The 18,685-nt window shown below is 43.7% G+C and overlaps 1 protein-coding gene across 1 annotated transcript in view; it reads left to right on the top strand.

Annotated features, from left to right (window-relative positions):
- The first annotated feature begins 739 nt into the window (after window positions 1–739).
- Window positions 740–18,685, top strand: part of snx7 (sorting nexin 7) — a 42,339-nt gene continuing 24,393 nt past the window's right edge. Inside the window, exons 1-5 of the mRNA XM_041968204.1 lie at window positions 740–902; window positions 5,424–5,609; window positions 7,748–7,858; window positions 7,993–8,151; window positions 18,046–18,244. Coding sequence (XP_041824138.1) covers window positions 819–902; window positions 5,424–5,609; window positions 7,748–7,858; window positions 7,993–8,151; window positions 18,046–18,244 — 739 coding nt within the window. The 5' untranslated portion in view covers window positions 740–818. The remainder of the gene's footprint in view (window positions 903–5,423; window positions 5,610–7,747; window positions 7,859–7,992; window positions 8,152–18,045; window positions 18,245–18,685) is intronic.

Here is an 18,685-nt window from a genome sequence, read left to right as displayed (position 1 = left end):
TCATACCGGAAGTACACTGACGATTCACCCAAATAAAAGTCTCCAATCCTTTGAGGCAGAAATACACACATCCTTCTTAGAGCGGGGAAGTGGGTTTGACTTGCACCCATTCACTGCCTCAAAACATCGCTGTTATGAATATTTTGAATAAATAAATCAAAAGTAAAGCAAGATTAATGAAAACAAATATTAAATTACATGTCTGTAGGTAAATATTTCTAAAGAAATGTGAGACTTTTCTGTTAAAAAAATCATGCATGAAAGGGTTAAATAAATAAAAAAAAAATCTAATAAAATTCTAAATTTACACGATAACACCAAACGTTCACATAAACATGTTTAAGGACAGCCCGACTCTGGATAATCGGCAGAAAATGGATGGATGTGTGTGTATATATATATATATATATTATTATTATTATTATTCTTCGTCTTCCTATTATTATTATTATTGTTTTATGTTTTATTATTTTCATCATGTTAAGTCATTATTTCTTTTATTCATTCTTTTTAACATACATACATTAGTTATTACCTAATTTCTGTAAACGTTAAAAGGGAAAAAAATTGATAAATGTTTTAAATAGATCCACAGTCAGTATATTTTCTTTATGTGGTTTATAGTGAGAGAGTAAATATGAAATTGAATAAAATCATCACCATTTTTACTCTCACGCTTATGCTCTTATGTTGAATTTCCTGGGCGGAAGTTGCGCGCGCAGCCATTTTTTCTCTTTTCCTACGCTGTGAAGTTGGAGCGGAAGTTTACCTGAGCTGCGCTTACAGAGCAGATTTCATTTAAAAGTTTGGACCGTATAATGAGTGGACAGACGGTCCCTGCGGACATCTCTGGACACATGTTGGACCTGGACGAAGACGAGGACTTGGAGGTCTTCACTAAGGTAATCTTAAACAAGTTTAAACCAGCCGGAAGTCTCCAAACTCTGAGCTTTAAACTGGTTTTCGCTCGTCATGGAGTGGCTGACTGACTACCCGCAGGACCCTGGTCAGGTCAGACAATCTGGTTTACATGAATTAAATGTTGTCTTCAGTAAGTGTGGACAGCAGAGACATGGAGAAAAACTCATGGTGGACTCATAAAGGGAAAGAAACCAAATGTCTCTGACAAGAGATGAGCTGACCTTAGGACCCGACGCTTCTGTAGTCTGCAATGAAAACCCTGGTACCATACTCCGTTCAGCTTTTCAGTGATTCATAGTTCGTCTTCGTGCTTTTTCTCATCTGGAAAGTTTGTCAGGTTAACGCTAATAAACCGCTCCTAACGTTCAGTTCGGCTTAGTAAAACCAACTACTTAGAAAATATTTCAGGAGAGTTTGAGCTCTTTGCCTGCACACGCAGTTTTCAGTGATTTATTTACAACTCTGAATGTAAGAGGTGAATTAAATAGTAACATGTTGAACATGGACTAGGCCTTCAAGTTATTTACACGCGTTTAAAGGACAAAACAAAATTAAGGAGCTTTCAAAGAGAAAAATCAATGTGCAGTTTGTGGGAAAACTGTGGATTTCTACAGCTGACAGCTGGAGTTGAACGTTTCCTCAGCTCTAGAATCACAGCTGGAACCAGGATTACACAAACCTTTGATATGAACAGAAAAAAGTTCATGAAGGGCTGAGAAACACGGCTTCTGTTGGGTTGCACCCTTCAAACACCAGCAAGAGCAGGAACCAGACTGGAGACCAGCATGAGGAGGAGGAACCAGACTGGGGACCAGCAAGAGGAGGAGGAACCAGACTGGAGACCAGCACGAGGAGGAGGAACCAGACTGGAGACCAGCACGAGGAGGAGGAACCAGACTGGAGACCAGCACGAGGAGGAAGAACCAGACTGGAGACCAGCACGAGGAGGAGGAACCAGACTGGGGACCAGCACGAGGCGGAGGAACCAGACTGGGGACCAGCACGAGGAGGAGGAACCAGACTGGGGACCAGCACGAGGAGGAGGAACCAGACTGGAGACCAGCACGAGGAGGAGGAACCAGACTGGGGACCAGCACGAGGAGGCGGAACCAGACTGGGGACCAGCAAGAGGAGGAGGAACCAGACTGGAGACTGAATTTATTTATTAAATAATAAAAAGCCAACCCTTGTGAGTGAAGGTGGGCTTTCCTCTTAGACGTAGGGATGTTCCGATACCAGGGTTGTCTAAAAAGAGCGATTCTCACATACTAATCTATTCTAAAAGTTAGCAGCTAGTTAGATGTTAGCACGGGCTTCGATACGTCGCCACTTTGGCATCTGCTGGTTCCTGGAAGAACCAGCCGTCTCTGCTCATTTTAAACAGGCACTGCAGCGGGCAGCCTACAGCATCTCCCAGGAGGACCCACTGTTTACTGTGTTGCCGACTGAGCAACTTGTCAGTATAATTAGCGACTTTTAAACGTCTTTAGTGACTGTTTTTTGAGCGACTAGCGACACATTTAGCAACTTTTCTGGCGTTATTAGACACCTTGATGCTGACGTGAAAACATTGTTTACGCCTCCTAATGAGTCGCCGGTGCTACCGCAGGCCCCGCCCCTGCTCACAAGAGGCTAGTCCTCGCGCAGCAACCACGTCCGAGCTGCAGGAAGAGCAGGAGATGGAGGAGGAAGAGGAGGAGACTTCTCCTCCATAACCAGCCTGACAATGAGCTGATCTCTCCCTGGCTGACAGTCAGATATTACTGCCTTTTAATGTAGACAAAAACATTTACAAACCTCATCTGTTTTTTCAGCAAATCTAGTTACATAATCTATTCTATTCTATTCTATTCTATTCTATTCTATTCTATTCTATTCTATTCTACAGTCATTTAGCAGACGCTTTTATCCAAAGCGACTTACATTTGAATATGAACTAGTTTGTTCTGTATTTTGCTTGAAGTTGTCTTAAGTATTGTGAAGAAAAGGAGACTGTCTTTTTTTTTCGGTTTTGTGAGCTAACAGTCTGAGAGCACCGTTGGAGACTATGAAGACTAAAGTTTTAAATTAATTACAAAGAATTTATAGAGGAGGTTCATGAAGTCCTTCCCCTGCACATGGAAAGTACAGAGTTACACTTGAAGGCTTACAGGTTTGAGCTTCCTCTACTAAGATGAGGTAAAGGGAGTCAGGGACACAGTGATCTCTTCTTCTTATCATAGTTCAGTCTTGGTTCCTGAGGACACACACTGAGTATAAATGCAGCCAAATACATTCCTTGATGATTAAAATACCATTAGTACAAAGTACATATAAGTGAATACTAAATTGATTTCTAAGATAAATAAATGATTAGTTCAAAGTATAATATTGAGCAAGTATCAAACATGATGAAGGTAAAATAAAAATAATGATAATCCTTTTGATTTTCCTTACAGACACCGTTCTGGTTCTGGTGTCTCAGAACCTCGGTGCTTTCTGCTGAACTGGCCCACTTTCACACCAGTTTAACCAGAACTAAGATGTTTCCCTAACGTTTATTTCAGATTCACCACTGACAGGCCTCCAGACTGCGACCAAACGGTCGCATTTCGCGACTAAAATGTGAGACGGTGCGAGTGAATTTTTCATCTACTCTACAACGGCGACCGAAACATTTGTCGGTCTTTTTCTTGTAGTTAAAACTGAATTTATTTAGTCGCTAACAAACTTCTGCTCCCTCTTCAGCCCAGCAGTTCACAGTAATAACAAACTAGCTGCTGGTTTGCCTCAAACTAACTTCAACACGAGAAAAGGAGACGAACACCAACGAAGAAGACGACAGCCAATGTGTGTGTGAGCGGGGACGAACGAGCACTGTGATTGGCTAATGTGTGAAAAGAGGCGGGTCTTGGAGGAATTTATTACCAGCGTAGCGACTTTGTGGCTGTATTTAGCGAGTTTTCAGACCCTCTAGCGAGTTTTTCTGGTGTTATTGGAGACTTTTGGAGACGGAGGTGAATGAAGGGAGTTTATCGGTGCTGTGCAGACCCTCTCATACGAGGCTTGGTCTTCTTGCAGCAGCAGCAGCTGCATTCAGACGACGTTCAGCTCTGTTTCATGACCAGGCAGGAAATGAAACGTAAAAGCTGCTGCTGGAGGATCCTGCTGGTTTACCGTCACAGTAACGTCTGTTAATGAAGGATAATATATATAATATATGATGGGCAAAATATTTAAATAGTTGTGAAATGTTCCAGACTCCTAATTAAAAAAACAAAATACAGTTTAAAAGACTAAACTAAAAATAAAGAAAATACTGACTGAATTATTATTTTATTTTTTCATTTGTTCTAATAATTTTTAGGTTGTATTTTTATTCATTTTTGTCTTTCCAATGACATCCCTCCTTATAACAGCATCCATTACAGCTATATGTACCAGGCTGATGATGCTAATTAGTGACTTCTAGGACAGCCAATAGCTGCTGTTCTTACTGAGGAGTGGGAACAGCGGCTGGAGGAGCATCAGTCCCTGAAGCTGTTTATTACCAGGAACTACATGGACCAGTCATACCATGTCCTGTGGGGGGATGATGGGGACAAAGTTGTCGTTCTGCTTCGACTACAAAGTGAAAATCAAATTTGATTTGATTTGATTTGACAACTTCTATGTCTACTTGTTTTGTATTCATGAGGCCAGTAAGATGTGTTTTTATGTTAACTGCTGCACAAAAAAGTGAATGTAAACATTGTAATTTCTGGATTTATTGTTCAAGTTTTCATCATTAATACAGTGAAAATGAGAGGAAATGTGAATGAAGGCGTTCAGTGTGCACCTCTGAATTTTCTGCTTGTGATCCTAAAAATCTAAGTTAGGGGCCGCTGTGCTCCTCGTAAAGACAGTTAGTCTGGCTGAGATTCAGCTCTGAGGTGGGATGGCCTGCTCTGAAGTCACTGGTTTCTTTTCATATATAAAACAATTCTCGGGTTACTGCCTACCTATTTATGTTCTTTTATTGCTCAGAGAAGTGCTGATCTGTCCTGTCTGGATGCGGGTTAAAGGGCTTCTGTCCATTATGCACCTTCTAATGTTGCAGATAAAATGGAAACTGAGCTCATTTCATTCAGTGTTTTTAAATCCAAACTGAGCTCTTGAGGTTGAAACCTCTGCATGCACTTGTTTTTATAATCTGTTAGTAAATTTCATTTCATTTCAAAGTTTATTTCAAACAAGTTCTTTCATTTATAATATTTACATTTTCCCATTTCATGTCTGAAAAGGCGCAGGCAGAAGTACAAACTTCTAATGTCCTACCCCATCTCGAGTCCTGTGAATGCATCTGACCACAGCGTGGTAGGGTTACTTCTAACCGTGACTAGCTAGTTCTAGTTAGTAGTTCAGATGTGCAGGACTATAGATTCATATGGTTAAACACCTCACACACGGCAAAGACCCGCGGTATCATCACATCTGAACATTAGAGAGGACTTGCTAACAGGAGCTTCGTCTCTTTGGTCCAGAACACCTCGCTGGCAGAGGGAAGCCCCATGCCCAACTCCCCCAGCTCCATGATCAACCAGTACAGACTGGAGGAGGAGGAGGAGCAGCCGGATGGTGGTGCCAAAGACATCTTCATCACCGTGGACAACCCAGAAAGCCATATCACTGCTGTAGAGACCTTCATCATGTACAGAGTTGTGACCAAGGTGAGGAAGTTCATGCATCTACTGCAGTGGTCAGCAACTGGTGGCCCGTGGGCCAAAACTGGCCTGCCGCCAATAAAATGTGACCCGACAGATTAAATTGGGAAAAAAAAAAACAGATTGCAAGAGTTAGAGCGACATGTTAGAAAAACAGCGTGGCCCCTTTAAGAGGTTGGGGGGGGTGCAGAGGAAGTCGCTGTGAGAAACTTCCTGTTGAGCGGTTAATGTTTTGCTCGTTCCGCTGATACAGTAGAAACATCTCGAATGATGATGTTGATCGATGATGAATGATTAATTTAAAAGCTGTGATTAATCAGACTAAAAATTTTAATCTTTTTACAGCTTTTATGTGTGTACACGCACACACACACACACACACAATTTTGGCTCGCCATTCCGCTGGTCAGAATAAATTTGACCCCAGGCCAAATGTAGTTGCCAACGTCGGCTCTGTCATCCATCCCAGAGCCCCAGTCAGCTGTACTTTCATGGAAGGTAGACGTGGTTTCTAGGGAACACTGTCAGGTTTTAACATGGCCACTATTTCACATGGTGGCCATGTGGGCCAGCCGCATGCATGCGACCTCAGTGTTTGTTGGTTTGTAGGAAGGCTGCAGGGGATGCAAGTCTCATAACATCTGCAGGAAATTACTTTCTTTGTCAGCTTAAGAAGAAACAAATGAACCCGGTCCAGTGCTGGAGCCAGGAGATGGTAACAGGTCGGTGGATCATGTCGATCATATGAACTTTGACTTTATAAGAGTCAAATTCCTGTTTAATAATTCAACATCTGGCCTATATAGATTAGGTATAGAATATCATAAAGTGTTTTCCTCCTACTAAAAAAAAAAAACTAACTTGGATCCAGATGATATCAGCTGTGGCAGATTCAAATAAATTATATTTCTTTTCTAAATGGCAAAGTCAGCCCAGTAATTTCAACCAATTATCAGGTAAATATAAAATTTTTTTAGGTCTTTGAAATGATTAGAATTTTTAATCAGATTAACCACAACTTACCATTTTTACCGTTTTGGGTAAACGTCAGATGTCCGAGGGTCAGTAAATGCAACTGTGTCCCAAGTTTGGGTCTACGTAAAACCCCTCACTACAAGCTTTATACTCACCCTCAAAGTTGAAACTGTTATAGATAAATAAGTCCGGTATTAGAGAACGAACACCGAACACACGCGCTGTAAAAAAAAAAACAAAAAAAACATGCGAAATTGCACAAAAAAAAAAATCTGTGAAAGGTGAACCGCGTTATAGCGAGGGACCACTGTACTGCTAAACCAAGTTAGCCAATGACTGAGCACCAACTACTGCCATAACCTTAAACACACACACACACACAACTCAGATATGTCGAGAGGTCAGTTTTCTCAGCGCTGACAAATCACACACAGGAACTTTATATTCAACACACAGGGTTGAATATAAAGCCCGATTTCCACGTCACACTCCACGCTGTGCCGCAGTTTCGTTCCCACCTTCATGGCGGGTCGATCCACACCGGGAGCGTGTCGAGTGCAGTCCGCCTAGCTGGATCCGCGAGATCATGAAACCACAGGAGAATTGAAGAATCTTGTGATTCTCCACTTCCAGGATAAACGTCTCATCATCCATGACGAGAAAAAAATACTGAGACCCCCTGACTGGTTAATGACGTAACGTTTACATGGTTCAGCAGTGCAGATCTGCATGGGGACTTTTATTTTGAAAAATACCGGAAGCTTTTACACTGCCGCCGTATCTGATTTCCTGTGTGGTTCTATCTGAACTGCTGAGCTTGATGCATTCTGGACACGTGCTCCGTCAAGAATAGACTCGGTACGTGTGTTTAGCACCCGGTGGGAACCAAACCGTTGACCTAAACCGCCACAAACGGCCGTAACGCGGCGCACACGCTGGAAATTGGGGGTAACACTGAATATGAACAACTGCTAACTTCAGCTGAAAAAAAAAACAAAATCCTGGATTAAAAATGTGGATGAATCAACATAAAACTGTTAATAAAACAAGTAAAGGTCAGCCAGCACAAACAAGCATTTGTCGCAGATCTGTGGGATTCTGTTTGGATGCATTAAAAAGAGGCGAAGAAGCTGCAACCCTGAGATAAGTTTCATGCTTCATTTCTCCAGACCACACGGAGTGAGTTCGACTGCAGTGAGTTTGAGGTACGTCGGCGCTACCAGGACTTCCTGTGGCTCCGAAGCAGACTGGAGGAAAACTACCCAACACTAATTGTTCACGTATGTACCGTCACCACTTTATCTTCTTTGTGTAAGCGTTGGCCGCTCCATCTTTTTATCAGCTCTCTGTGTGGTCAGATTTTACTTCCCAGCAGGTTAATGTGTGCTGGTTGTAAATGTTTCTGTGGCTGCAGCCTCTTCCTGAGAAGTTTGTGGTGAAGGGCATGGTGGAGCGCTTCAACGACGACTTCATCGAGACCAGGAGGAGAGCTCTGCTCCGCTTTCTCAACAGGATCAGCGAGCATCCCATCCTGTCCTACAGCCAGCACTTCAAAGTCTTCCTCACGGCACAGGTGGCTTCCTCACACACTACAGACTCATCCTGCTGCGAGGGATTAACCTCTTCTTTTTCTTTTTGTCTGAAAAATATTGATGGAGACAGAAGTCTTCAGCGACACTCTGTCCATTAATTAATGAAACACAAAGATCATATAGATGAAGGTTACTGTTGGTTCTGGGATTTCCCCTGTATTACCCTTACTGGGCAGCTCCATGCTGTAACTTGTCAACATGTAGTTTGACACAGAACACCTCAGGCTGCTTTTACACACACTTAAATGTGTGAATAAAACCCAGAAATAAAATAATCTCCAGTCATCAGAGACTTGTGATAAATGAATATTGTGTTTGGACCTTCAGGCAGTACTTCTCTATGGTGGAGATAAGTGCATGAGCTCAGGAAAATGTAGAAAACCACCATCAGTAAACACACTTGGTTGATTCATTCATAGAAACAAATGAAAAATATCATGCAAAGATTAAAAAAAAGGAGCAAAGAAGAAATCCATCTGTCTTGTTTTCACTATTAATCTCAGTATTAAACACTATGGTTAATTAATGATCCTCAGCATCCTGACTTTACATGTGGGATCATGTGATCAGATCAGGAAGGTAAACAACATGCGTCTGTTACTGCTTCTGTGTTTTCATGAGAGCGTCCATCAGAACTAACAGATTAAAACCTCCTGGTGGGATGAAACATGAGGCAGGTGGGGAGAACCAGCAGCTTTGTAGCACAAAGAGGAACGTTCAGTAACTGGTTAAATGATGCTGATGTTTAACCAACGTAAACTAACTTTAACTAACTTAACAGTTTCGTCCGTCTTCTGCATCGGTTATGTGCATAATTTGGTCCGTTTTCAGGGAGCTTAGCTATCCGTCGCTTGACGAAGAAGACGGAGCAATACCACCGGAAATCGTGGGGGCAGTGTTGAGCAGAATAGCTGACATGCGACCAGGGAAAGAAGCCAGAGAAGAAGAAGAGGATCAGGAAGGGAACAAAAAAGCAGGAGGAGAATAAAGACGAGGACAACTACTGAAGAAATTGCCCAAGCTTTTGGAGAAAGACTGTATGCGAGTGTTTAGGACGCGCTGGGTGTTTGGAAACAATTTTATAGCGACTCATTAAGGTGGATTTCTACTCATGTGGCGACTGCATGCGGCCGGCTATGAGGTATAAATTCAACCTTACAGCCGCCAAACGGTGTCTGAAACTGATGTCGACTCGCAGGAGTGAACTCTGAACGCAGCACTGCCCACTAGTGGAGGAGCTGACCAAACAGCCATGGCAACACAAAACGCTCATGAAAGTTATAAATCGATTTGAACAACAGCCTATTTTGATTGATTTCGATTAAATCCGACTTGATATCCATCCATATATCCATCCATCCATCCTCTACCCCTTATCCAGGGTTGGGTCCTGGGCATTCCCTGCTCTAGCCCCGAACATTTCACATCAAGCCCCGAATGTTTTTTCATCCCAGAAGGAATAAGTTTACATGCTCTCAGCCGCCTTATGACATTAAAGAAGATGGTAGTTTTGTAATTTCCTGGCTTATGTGAATGCAACACAGGTACAATATGACCAATCACAGAGGAATTTTATGGAAGCGGGAATCCTCCTTGTTGGCTGACAGCCCGGCGTTTTATCCCTAATCTGAACTCCGGTGTTATTTCGAGCGTCATTATTAGCGGTCAAACATGGACATCAGACGGTTTTTTATTTAAAGAAGAGAGAAACTCTTCAGTTGTGGTCGCTGCCAATGGGCTGCAAGACTTTGGCCAACACATGAAACAGGTAAACCACAAACAATTTAAACCCTGTTTGTCTTAAAATTAAATGAACATCAGGCAGATCATTCATGACAGGACTTGATACTATGAAGGTTAAGCTAGCTGTACTAAACCGTTAGCCCTGCCCTTTTCTGTTCTACACATTTACATTAAATCCACTGGTGAAGTCTACGTGATTCGCTGGTTTACCTGCTGGTGTGTGTGTGTGTGTGTATGTGTGTGTGTGTGTGTGTGTGTGTTGTAGTAGATGGAAACGGCTTTCCTATTAGTGTTGGATGTTTGGTTTTTAGATGCTGCTTTAGTTTAAATATAGATAAAGAACAACTTTATTATAAATTTATTTACTGATGTTTTTGTTCACCTCCAGGTCACTGGCTAGTTAAGGAGTTTTAAAGAGTGTTTTACATTTTATGTTGCTCACAATACATTAATATTTGAAATACAAAACCAGTCTTTCATGGTCTCACCTTTGTGTGTGTGTTTACTTTATGTATTAATGAGGTTGGTGGTTCTTGTATGTGTGTGTTGCTCCAGGACAGGGGTGTTCCAGACTGGGAAGGAAAAATCAGAGTTTACCACTAGTTTAAACTCAGCTATACTACTGTAAAAGTAGTAATGGTAAAGATGGAAAACAGCAAGTGAAAGAAGGAAAGAAGGGAAATGATGGAAAGAAAACAAGTGAAGCCTGTAGGGAAAGAAGGAAGAGACAGATGAGATGATAGAGAGGTAGTAAATACTACAGCATGATCTTTATTCTGAAAATTGCAAGTGACTGAAAACAGTTCACGTTCATCCTTTTGTTGCAGAAGATGTGCACTAAAGAGCAGGTTGTGGAGATAAACAGCAGATGTCTGGAAAAGTAAAAGTTTAATATGATTTTAGAGATCTTGTTTACATTGTCACGTTTAAGATATAAATACATAAAAATAAATAAAATAAAAAAAATAAATAAATAAATAAATAAATAAATACATATTGAAGCACATATTGCAGTATTTGGTTCACTGAGATTTCTTTACAAGGGTGTGGGCTCAGCCCCCAATGTTCCCAGGTCCAGGAAACGCCCCTGGTTGGGTCGCAGGGACAGCTGCCTAAGTAAGGCAAGGCAAGGCAAGGCAGTTTATTTGTATAGCACATTTCATGTACAGGACAATTCAAAGTGCTTTACATAAAACAAAGACATTACAGATATTTAGAATAGTAAAAGGCATCAACACATAATCAACACATAATCACAATAAAATAATAAATTACATTAAAATTAGGCCTGTCGCGATAAGCAATAAGTCAATTAATTGAACGATAAAATAAGAGCACGATAAGTTTGCCGGCCGCGATAATTTTTTTTCGTCCCCCCTTTACCATAGACTGTGTATGACAATAGGTTTCACTATGGAGTATTTCGACTAAACGCTCTGGTTTCTTGCGGAGTGATCTCTCTAGTGTCACACTTGACTGCAGCATGTTGCAGCACGAGCCGGTAAGCCGCATTTGTTTTGCACGGCTGCCAACACGCAATGGCCGTGAGACTTGCGTATTTAAGTGGCTTCTCACGCTCTCGCGCTAAACCTCCGATTCTCATGCTGAAATATGTAAATAATAGATGCAAGCATCTCCTCTTTTATTGTTTCGCTGCTTCCCACATGTAAGCAGAACACACACATTCTAGCTTACGACGTCAGTACAAAGCCCCCACTTCCTGGTCTACCGTAATAACCCCTGTAATCCGCAGGCACATTACGCAAATAGAATCAGCCTATATACTACCGTATATGACAAAATACACATTAAGAGCAATGCCGGCTAATCGGGAGGTTTGGGAGGATTCCCAGTGGGCCGCATAACTTTTGGGCCGGTGTCCCGGCGTATGTGAATGTGGTATCCCAGCTAACTGCTGGGTTGTAGTTACTTATAAGGCCAACAGAGGGCAGAATGACTTTGTTTCACAAGCAGTAGATTTTGAAGAGCAGAAGAAGAACACGGGTTTTTGTTCGATGTAAAGTGCTGAAGTTTGGTTCGTCATTAAAACCGGCATGCTTGTCTACTTGTCTGGAGTTTATTTGAAGATGCAACAGTGAAAAAGGCGCTTTTATTTATTTAGTTTATTGACCTTTGAAAATGTGTACTTGCATTATTACGGCATATGTCACTATATTAGTTGAGAATGGTCTCAAAATGACACATTAGCGCTCTGCGCAATATTATCGTTTATCGCGATAATTTCTGAGAAAATTTATCGTACAGCTAAATTTGTTATCGTGACAGGCCTAATTAAAATGATTAAAAGCAAGATAAGTTAAAAAAAAGTTACCGTGCAGATTTCATGCATAGGCGCATGAGAAAAGAAAAGTTTTTAACCTGGATTTAAAAATGTCTACATTTGGGGAAAGTTTAATCTCCACTGGCAGTTTGTTCCATTTGTTTGCAGCATAACAGCTAAATGCTGCTTCTCCATGTTTAGTATGGACTCTGGCCTGGACTAGTTGACCAGAGTCTTTGGATCTAAGAGCTCTGCTAGGTTTATATTCTCTGAACATATCACAGATGTATTCTGGGCCTAAACCATTCTGGGATTTGTAAATGATCAGAAGGGTTTTAAAATCTATTCTGTGACTGACTGGAAGCCAGTGTAAAGATTTTAAAACTGGTGTGATGTGTTCAGATCTCTTAGTCCTGGTTAAAACTCTAGCAGCAGCGTTCTGGATGAGCTGCAGATGTTTAATGCTCTTTTTAGGAAGTCCTGTTAAAAGACCATTACAGTAATCCAGCCTACTGGAGATGAATGCATGGATGAGTTTCTCAAACTCAGACTTCCCTCTCCCCGACCAAATTCACCAGCTTATCCGGGGGGATCCTGAGGCGTTCCCAGGCCAGCAGAGAAATGTAGTCCCTAGTTCTGGGTTTTCCTCGGGGCCTCTTTCTGGAGGGACGTGCCCGTAACACCTCACCAGGGAAGCGTCCAGGAGGCATCCTGACCAGATGCCCGAGCCACCTCATCTGGATGTGGAGGAGCAGCGACTCTACTCTGAGCCCCTCCTGGATCACCGAGCTTCTCACCCTATCTCTAAGGGAGAGTCCGGCCGCCCTGCAGAGAAAACTCATTTCGGCCGCTTGTATTCGCAATCTTGTTCTTTCAGTCACTACCCACAGCTCGTGACCATAGGTGAGGGTAGGAACGTAGATCGATCGGTAATTCCGAGAGCTTTTCCTTTTGGCTCAACTCCTTTTTCACCACGACAGACCGATGCAAAGTCCGGTGCAGCACCGATCCGCCTGTCCATCTCCCGCTCCATCCTTCCCTCACTTGTGAACAAGACCCCGAGATACTTGAACTCCTCCACTTGGGGCAGGACCTCATTCCTGATCCGGAGAAACCACTCCACCCTTTTCCGGGCAGAGGACCATGGTCTCGAACACCTTCTCCAAGTCCATAAAGCACATGTAGACTGGTTGAGCAAATTCCCATGCCCCCTCCAAGACCCTGAAGAGGGTGTAGAGCTCATCCACTGTTCCACTACCGGGACAAAAACTACACTGCTCCTCTTCAAGCTGAGATTCGACTGCCTGATGGACCCTCCGCAGGACCCCTGAATAGACCTTACCAAGGAGTCTGATCCCCCTGTTAATGGAACACACCCTCTGGTTCCCCTTTTTGAAGAGGGGGACCACCACCCCAGTCTGCCAGTCCACAGGAACTGTCCCTGATGTCCATGTGATGCTGCAGAGGCATGTCTGCTAAGCCCCACAGCATCCAGGGGCTTAAGAAAATCTGGGCGGATCTCATCCACGCCCGGGGCCCTGCCACCGAGGAGCTTTTAAACCACCTCAGCGACCTCAGTCCCAGAGATAGGAGAGCCCACGCCAGGGTCCCCTGACTCGGCTTCCTTGTCTGAAGCCGTGTTGGTGGAATTGAGGAGGTCTTCAAATTATTCCCTCTGTCCCGAGTCGAGGTCGGCAGCCTCCCATCCCTACTGTACACAGTGTTGACGGAGCACTGCTTTCCCCTCCTGAGCCGCCGGATGGTGGCCCAGAATCTTCTCGAAGCTGTCCGGAAGTCATTGTCCGTGGCCTCTCCAAACTCCTTCCATGCCCGACTTTTTGTCTTAATGACTGACGAAGCTGCATTCCGCTTAGCCTGCCAATACCCATCAGCTGCCTCTGGAGTCCCACAGGCCAAAAAGGCCCAATAGGACTCCTTCTTCAGCTTGACGGCATCCCTCACTGCCAGTGTCCACCAACGAGTTTGGGGATTTCCGCAATGACAGGCATTGATGACTTTATGGCCACAACTCCAGTTGGCTGCCTCAACAATAGCCCACTCGGACTCAGTGTCCCCCGCCTCACTCGGGACATGGTTGAAGCTCTGCCGACGATGGGAGTTGAAAATCTTTCTGAGGCTACCCTCTCATCCGCCGGGGTAAATCCCAACGTCCAGGCACCAAGTTGGGGGCAATGAGCATTCCCACACCTGCTCGGTGTCGCTCACTAGGAGCAACTCGAGAATGGAAGAGGGTCTAGCCTTTCTCAAGAACAGTGTCCAGAACCTAAGCTGTGCATTGAGGTGAGTCCAGCTATATGTAGCTGGAAACGCTCAACCTCCCACACCAGCTCAGGCTCCTTCCTCACCAGAGAGGTGACATTCCTTATCCCTAGAGCTAGCTTTTGCAGCCGAGGATCAGACTGCCAGGGTCCTCGCCTTCAGCCGCTGCTCAGCTCACTTTGCACCCACCCCTATGGCCTCTCCTGCAGGTGGTGAGCCCACAGGAGGAGGGTCCCTGTCACCCTTTCAGGCTAACCCCGATCCGGCCCCATTAGCAAAGCCCCGGCCATCAGGCGCTCGCCTCCGTGCCCCACCGCCAGACCTGCCTCCAGAGGGGGCCCCGGTGACCAGCATCCGGGCAAAGGAAATCTGGATCAACTGATTTGATTCATCACTGAGATCTATTGAGCCGTGCTTTGTCCCTCCCCTAGAGACCTGTTTGCCATAGGTGACCCTACCAGGGCCATAAAGCCTGGACAACATGGCCACTAGGATCATTAGCAGCTCAAGGAGGAGGATATCCATATAATTTACAGTTAATTATGTAACACCACTTATTTTTCTAGAATATTAAAAGCATTCCCAGATAACTTTTTTTTTAAATATGTAAAACACTGAGTGCATTTACTTGACAATCATAATCAGTTATTTGGGAGTAATCAGATTACTGTATTAATCTGATCTGACACATCTACATTAATTTCTGAAGTACCATAACAATAGTAACAACAGTGTTTCCCCAGATTCAGAGTCAGAAATGCTGTGATGAGGGAAAAAAAAACAAAAACACAGGACTGAAACAAGGTAAGCTTTTTAAACGTCCTGATGAAACCGTTTTATTTAGTGGAGTCTGATCTTTGATAAAATTCCACAACAAGTCGCTCTAAATATTCTCAAAGTTCAGATCTCAGATACCGTGTTGATGTTAAAACCTACAAAGAATACTAGATCCATTTAATCCCGTTACCCTTCATTTCCGCCGGGTGTGTTTTAGCCACGTTAAGGCTGCACCACAGCCTCTGCTGCATTTTGCGGCTGTTTTAGTCAATGGTTTGATTCCCACCGAGTGCGACGCAGCGCGTGTCAGAAGCATCCCAGAAGCGACTTGTCTCCACTAAATTTACGCGCAGTGTTTTTGATGGTGCACGCAACCAGAATGCATCAAATTCCGAAGTTCAGATAGGGGCAGACAGGAAATCAGACACGGGAGCAATGTAAAAACTTCCAGTATTTTTCAAAATAAAAGCCCCTTTGCAGATTTGTGCTGCTGAACCTTGAAAACATGACGTGTTTATCCGGTCAGGGGGTCTCAGTGATTTTTTTTTTTTTTTTTTTTTTTTTTTTTTAATATCATGGACGACGAGATGTTTATCCTGGAAGTAGATAATCACACGATTCTCCTGTGATTTCGTGATCCCCGGATCCAACAAGGTGGACTGTGCTCGTGGGCGCTTCGCGCCTAACACGCTCCCGGTGTGGATTGACGCACCACAAAGGTCGGAACAAAACTGTGATGCAGCCGTAACATGGCGCACATGCACCGAGTGGAAATGATGTACGACTCAGAAATTCCTTCATTGATGTGAGTTCCTCTTGTTCAGATGTGCGCGTTGCCATGACGACCGTGACGCTATCGGTGTAACACCGGAGCAGGAGAAATCCTGCTCCTGACTCCTGATCACCACCTGCCTGAGAGAATCTAGAAAACTCATATTTCAGCTGGTTGACGTGTTTTACTGACACGTGCACTCTGTTCTCTGACGGAAACTGTATGTGCGTGCACGTGTCAGTGTGTGTGCTCACTGCCGCGGACACAGAGAGCAGCTATGACATGTTGTCATGGAAACCAGATAAATAGCATCACACTGTTTCCTGTTTGATAAAAGGACGAAGTGGAAACCTGTTCTAGAGAAAATGTGACTTTAAATGACCATATCAGATTTATTTTAAACTTTGTGCCTGGTGACATCACTTCCTGTTGTTGAACATGTCTGCAGCCGTTAGCATTAGCTGCTAATGTGAGCAGTAATATGCTGCAAATACTTTATAGATGGGTGTAATCTATACTAGTGGATGAAAACATCTTAATGTGACATCATCTGGGGAAGAGAAGCTGATTGGACGGAGGCGACACAGGAAACCAGTTTTGTGTGTATATATGCTAATATCACAGAGTCTCGGTAAGTCACATGAGAATAGGGTCACGTTACTGGAAATGAGGACATAAAAAAATCCATCTCCACGTTTTATGAATCTATAATGAATTTATTTCATTTGAATGAAATAAAATCGATTAATCGTTTTTTGTTTTGTTTTGTTTTACCCTGTCATAGTGACCAGTTCACTTACTGGAGGTTAAGACGGATGACGGATAGTTTCTCTGTTCCAGCATCAGCGACTGGGTGTGAGGTCTTTTACTGGTCAGTGTTGGAGGGTCTGTAACAGCAAGTGTATTTTATTCGATCGTTCCAGTTTCATTTGTGTTCCAAGACTTTAACCTCAGTTGGGTGTTGCAGCAGAGAAACATCTAAAACCTGCAGGACAGTGGCCCTCCAGGACCCTCATGGAGGGTTCCTAGTATAGAATAACTTAAATGGACCAGCTGGTGCACCTTCACAACATCCATATGAAACCAGCCAGCAGCCCACGAGTCCACGTCTCACACCTTGGAGTAAAAACCAGGAGTAGCTGTTCAGGTCTGACTCCAGCTGTGTTACTGCACACATGCCACAGTCTTCCAGTGTGTACCTTTATATCCTCCCATCCCTGAAGGTCTGATCGTTTTATGTAATCTTGTTTTCTTTGCTGCGACTTGTTTCAACAGTTATTTAGTCACTTTTTCTCTAGAACATGTTAATACTTTTATTTTTAAACTGAACTTTTTCTGTCCTGTGTGTTTTGTTTGTTTCAGTCATCTATGGAAAATGAGTCCATGATGAGGCTGGAAATGTGACTTCACAGCTGAGTGTCGCTGTCACATGATGCTGGAATATTTAGTCCCATGTGTTACGTCCACTGTGCTGCTGTAAGGGCAGGTTACCTGTTGCAGCAGAGCTGATTTTCATGATGTCTACGTCCTGTTTATTAAAACTATATGGATGTTACATGTAGAAAACCGATGAGTAAAAGCTGACGTTATGATGTAGAAACACATCTGGTCCATGAAAAATGGTTTCAGCCTCTTTAATGGTGACGGGTCCTTGTGTTTGGTCCAGATGTGCCGATGCACTGTGTTATTTGTTTGGTGGGACATCATGGCGTCTCCAGATAAACTGAATCCACTGGACATGAATTCTTCCAGAAAAATCAAATGTGAGGTCCTCCATCTTCTTAAGTTTAAATCACAACCAGAATCCTTTTCCTTCTTGTAGCTTTGCTAGATCTCTTTTCATCTGTTAAAACTTCATCTTTATTGGGTTGGGACTTTCAGGAATCTGAGTGCTAATCTGGCCCGTGTCTGGTCCAGACCTGCTCCAGTGAATATTTGGTGCATTGTGAGCTAAAACCAGTATGAGATTCAGTTGTGATGCTGTTTTAGAACTGAACTGTTTTGTTTCTGGGTGTCCTGCAGGAGTTGGCGTCTTACAAGAAGCAGGGACCAGGCTTCCTCAGCAGGATGGGGGAGACCATGAGGGCCATGGCCAACTCTGTACGGGGCCTGAAGAGCCGGCCGGAGGAGTTCACCCAAATACAGGACTACGTGGAGGACTTCAGCAACAAAATCTGCGCTGTGGACAAAGTTACTCAGAGGATCATCAAGGAAGAGAGAGGTACCACAGCAGCTTCGCAAGCCCTGTTTCTACCAACGGGTGCGGGTTAGGGTTGGGACGGACTGGTCGGAATGGGACGGACGAGTCTGGATGGGATGGACGGGTCGGGATGGGACGGGTCAGACGATTCGGGTCAGGTTGGGTAGGGATGGGACGGGTCGGAGAGGTCGGACAGTCTTATCCGGGTCGGATAAGCAGAAGAAAATGGACGGATAAATCTCCACCTGACGGTTGTTGGCATGACTTTCACCGTTGATGAAAGCCGTGTAGATCTGGTTCAGCAGCCCGTGGAAGGCGTGATGCCATCGTTCCACCGTCTGCCACCAGCTAGTCTTAGTTCCATCTGTCCAGTAATGTTGTTCCACAGCAGATTTTAGGTGTTTTTTTTTGTGAAGTTGTGGTTCTAATGTTCCAGCTAAATGTTTTCATCACATTTCGGGG

Source organism: Melanotaenia boesemani, chromosome 18 (assembly GCF_017639745.1).
Source record: "Melanotaenia boesemani isolate fMelBoe1 chromosome 18, fMelBoe1.pri, whole genome shotgun sequence".
NCBI classification, from domain to species: domain Eukaryota; kingdom Metazoa; phylum Chordata; class Actinopteri; order Atheriniformes; family Melanotaeniidae; genus Melanotaenia; species Melanotaenia boesemani.
This window is presented reverse-complemented; position numbering and strand designations above follow the sequence as displayed.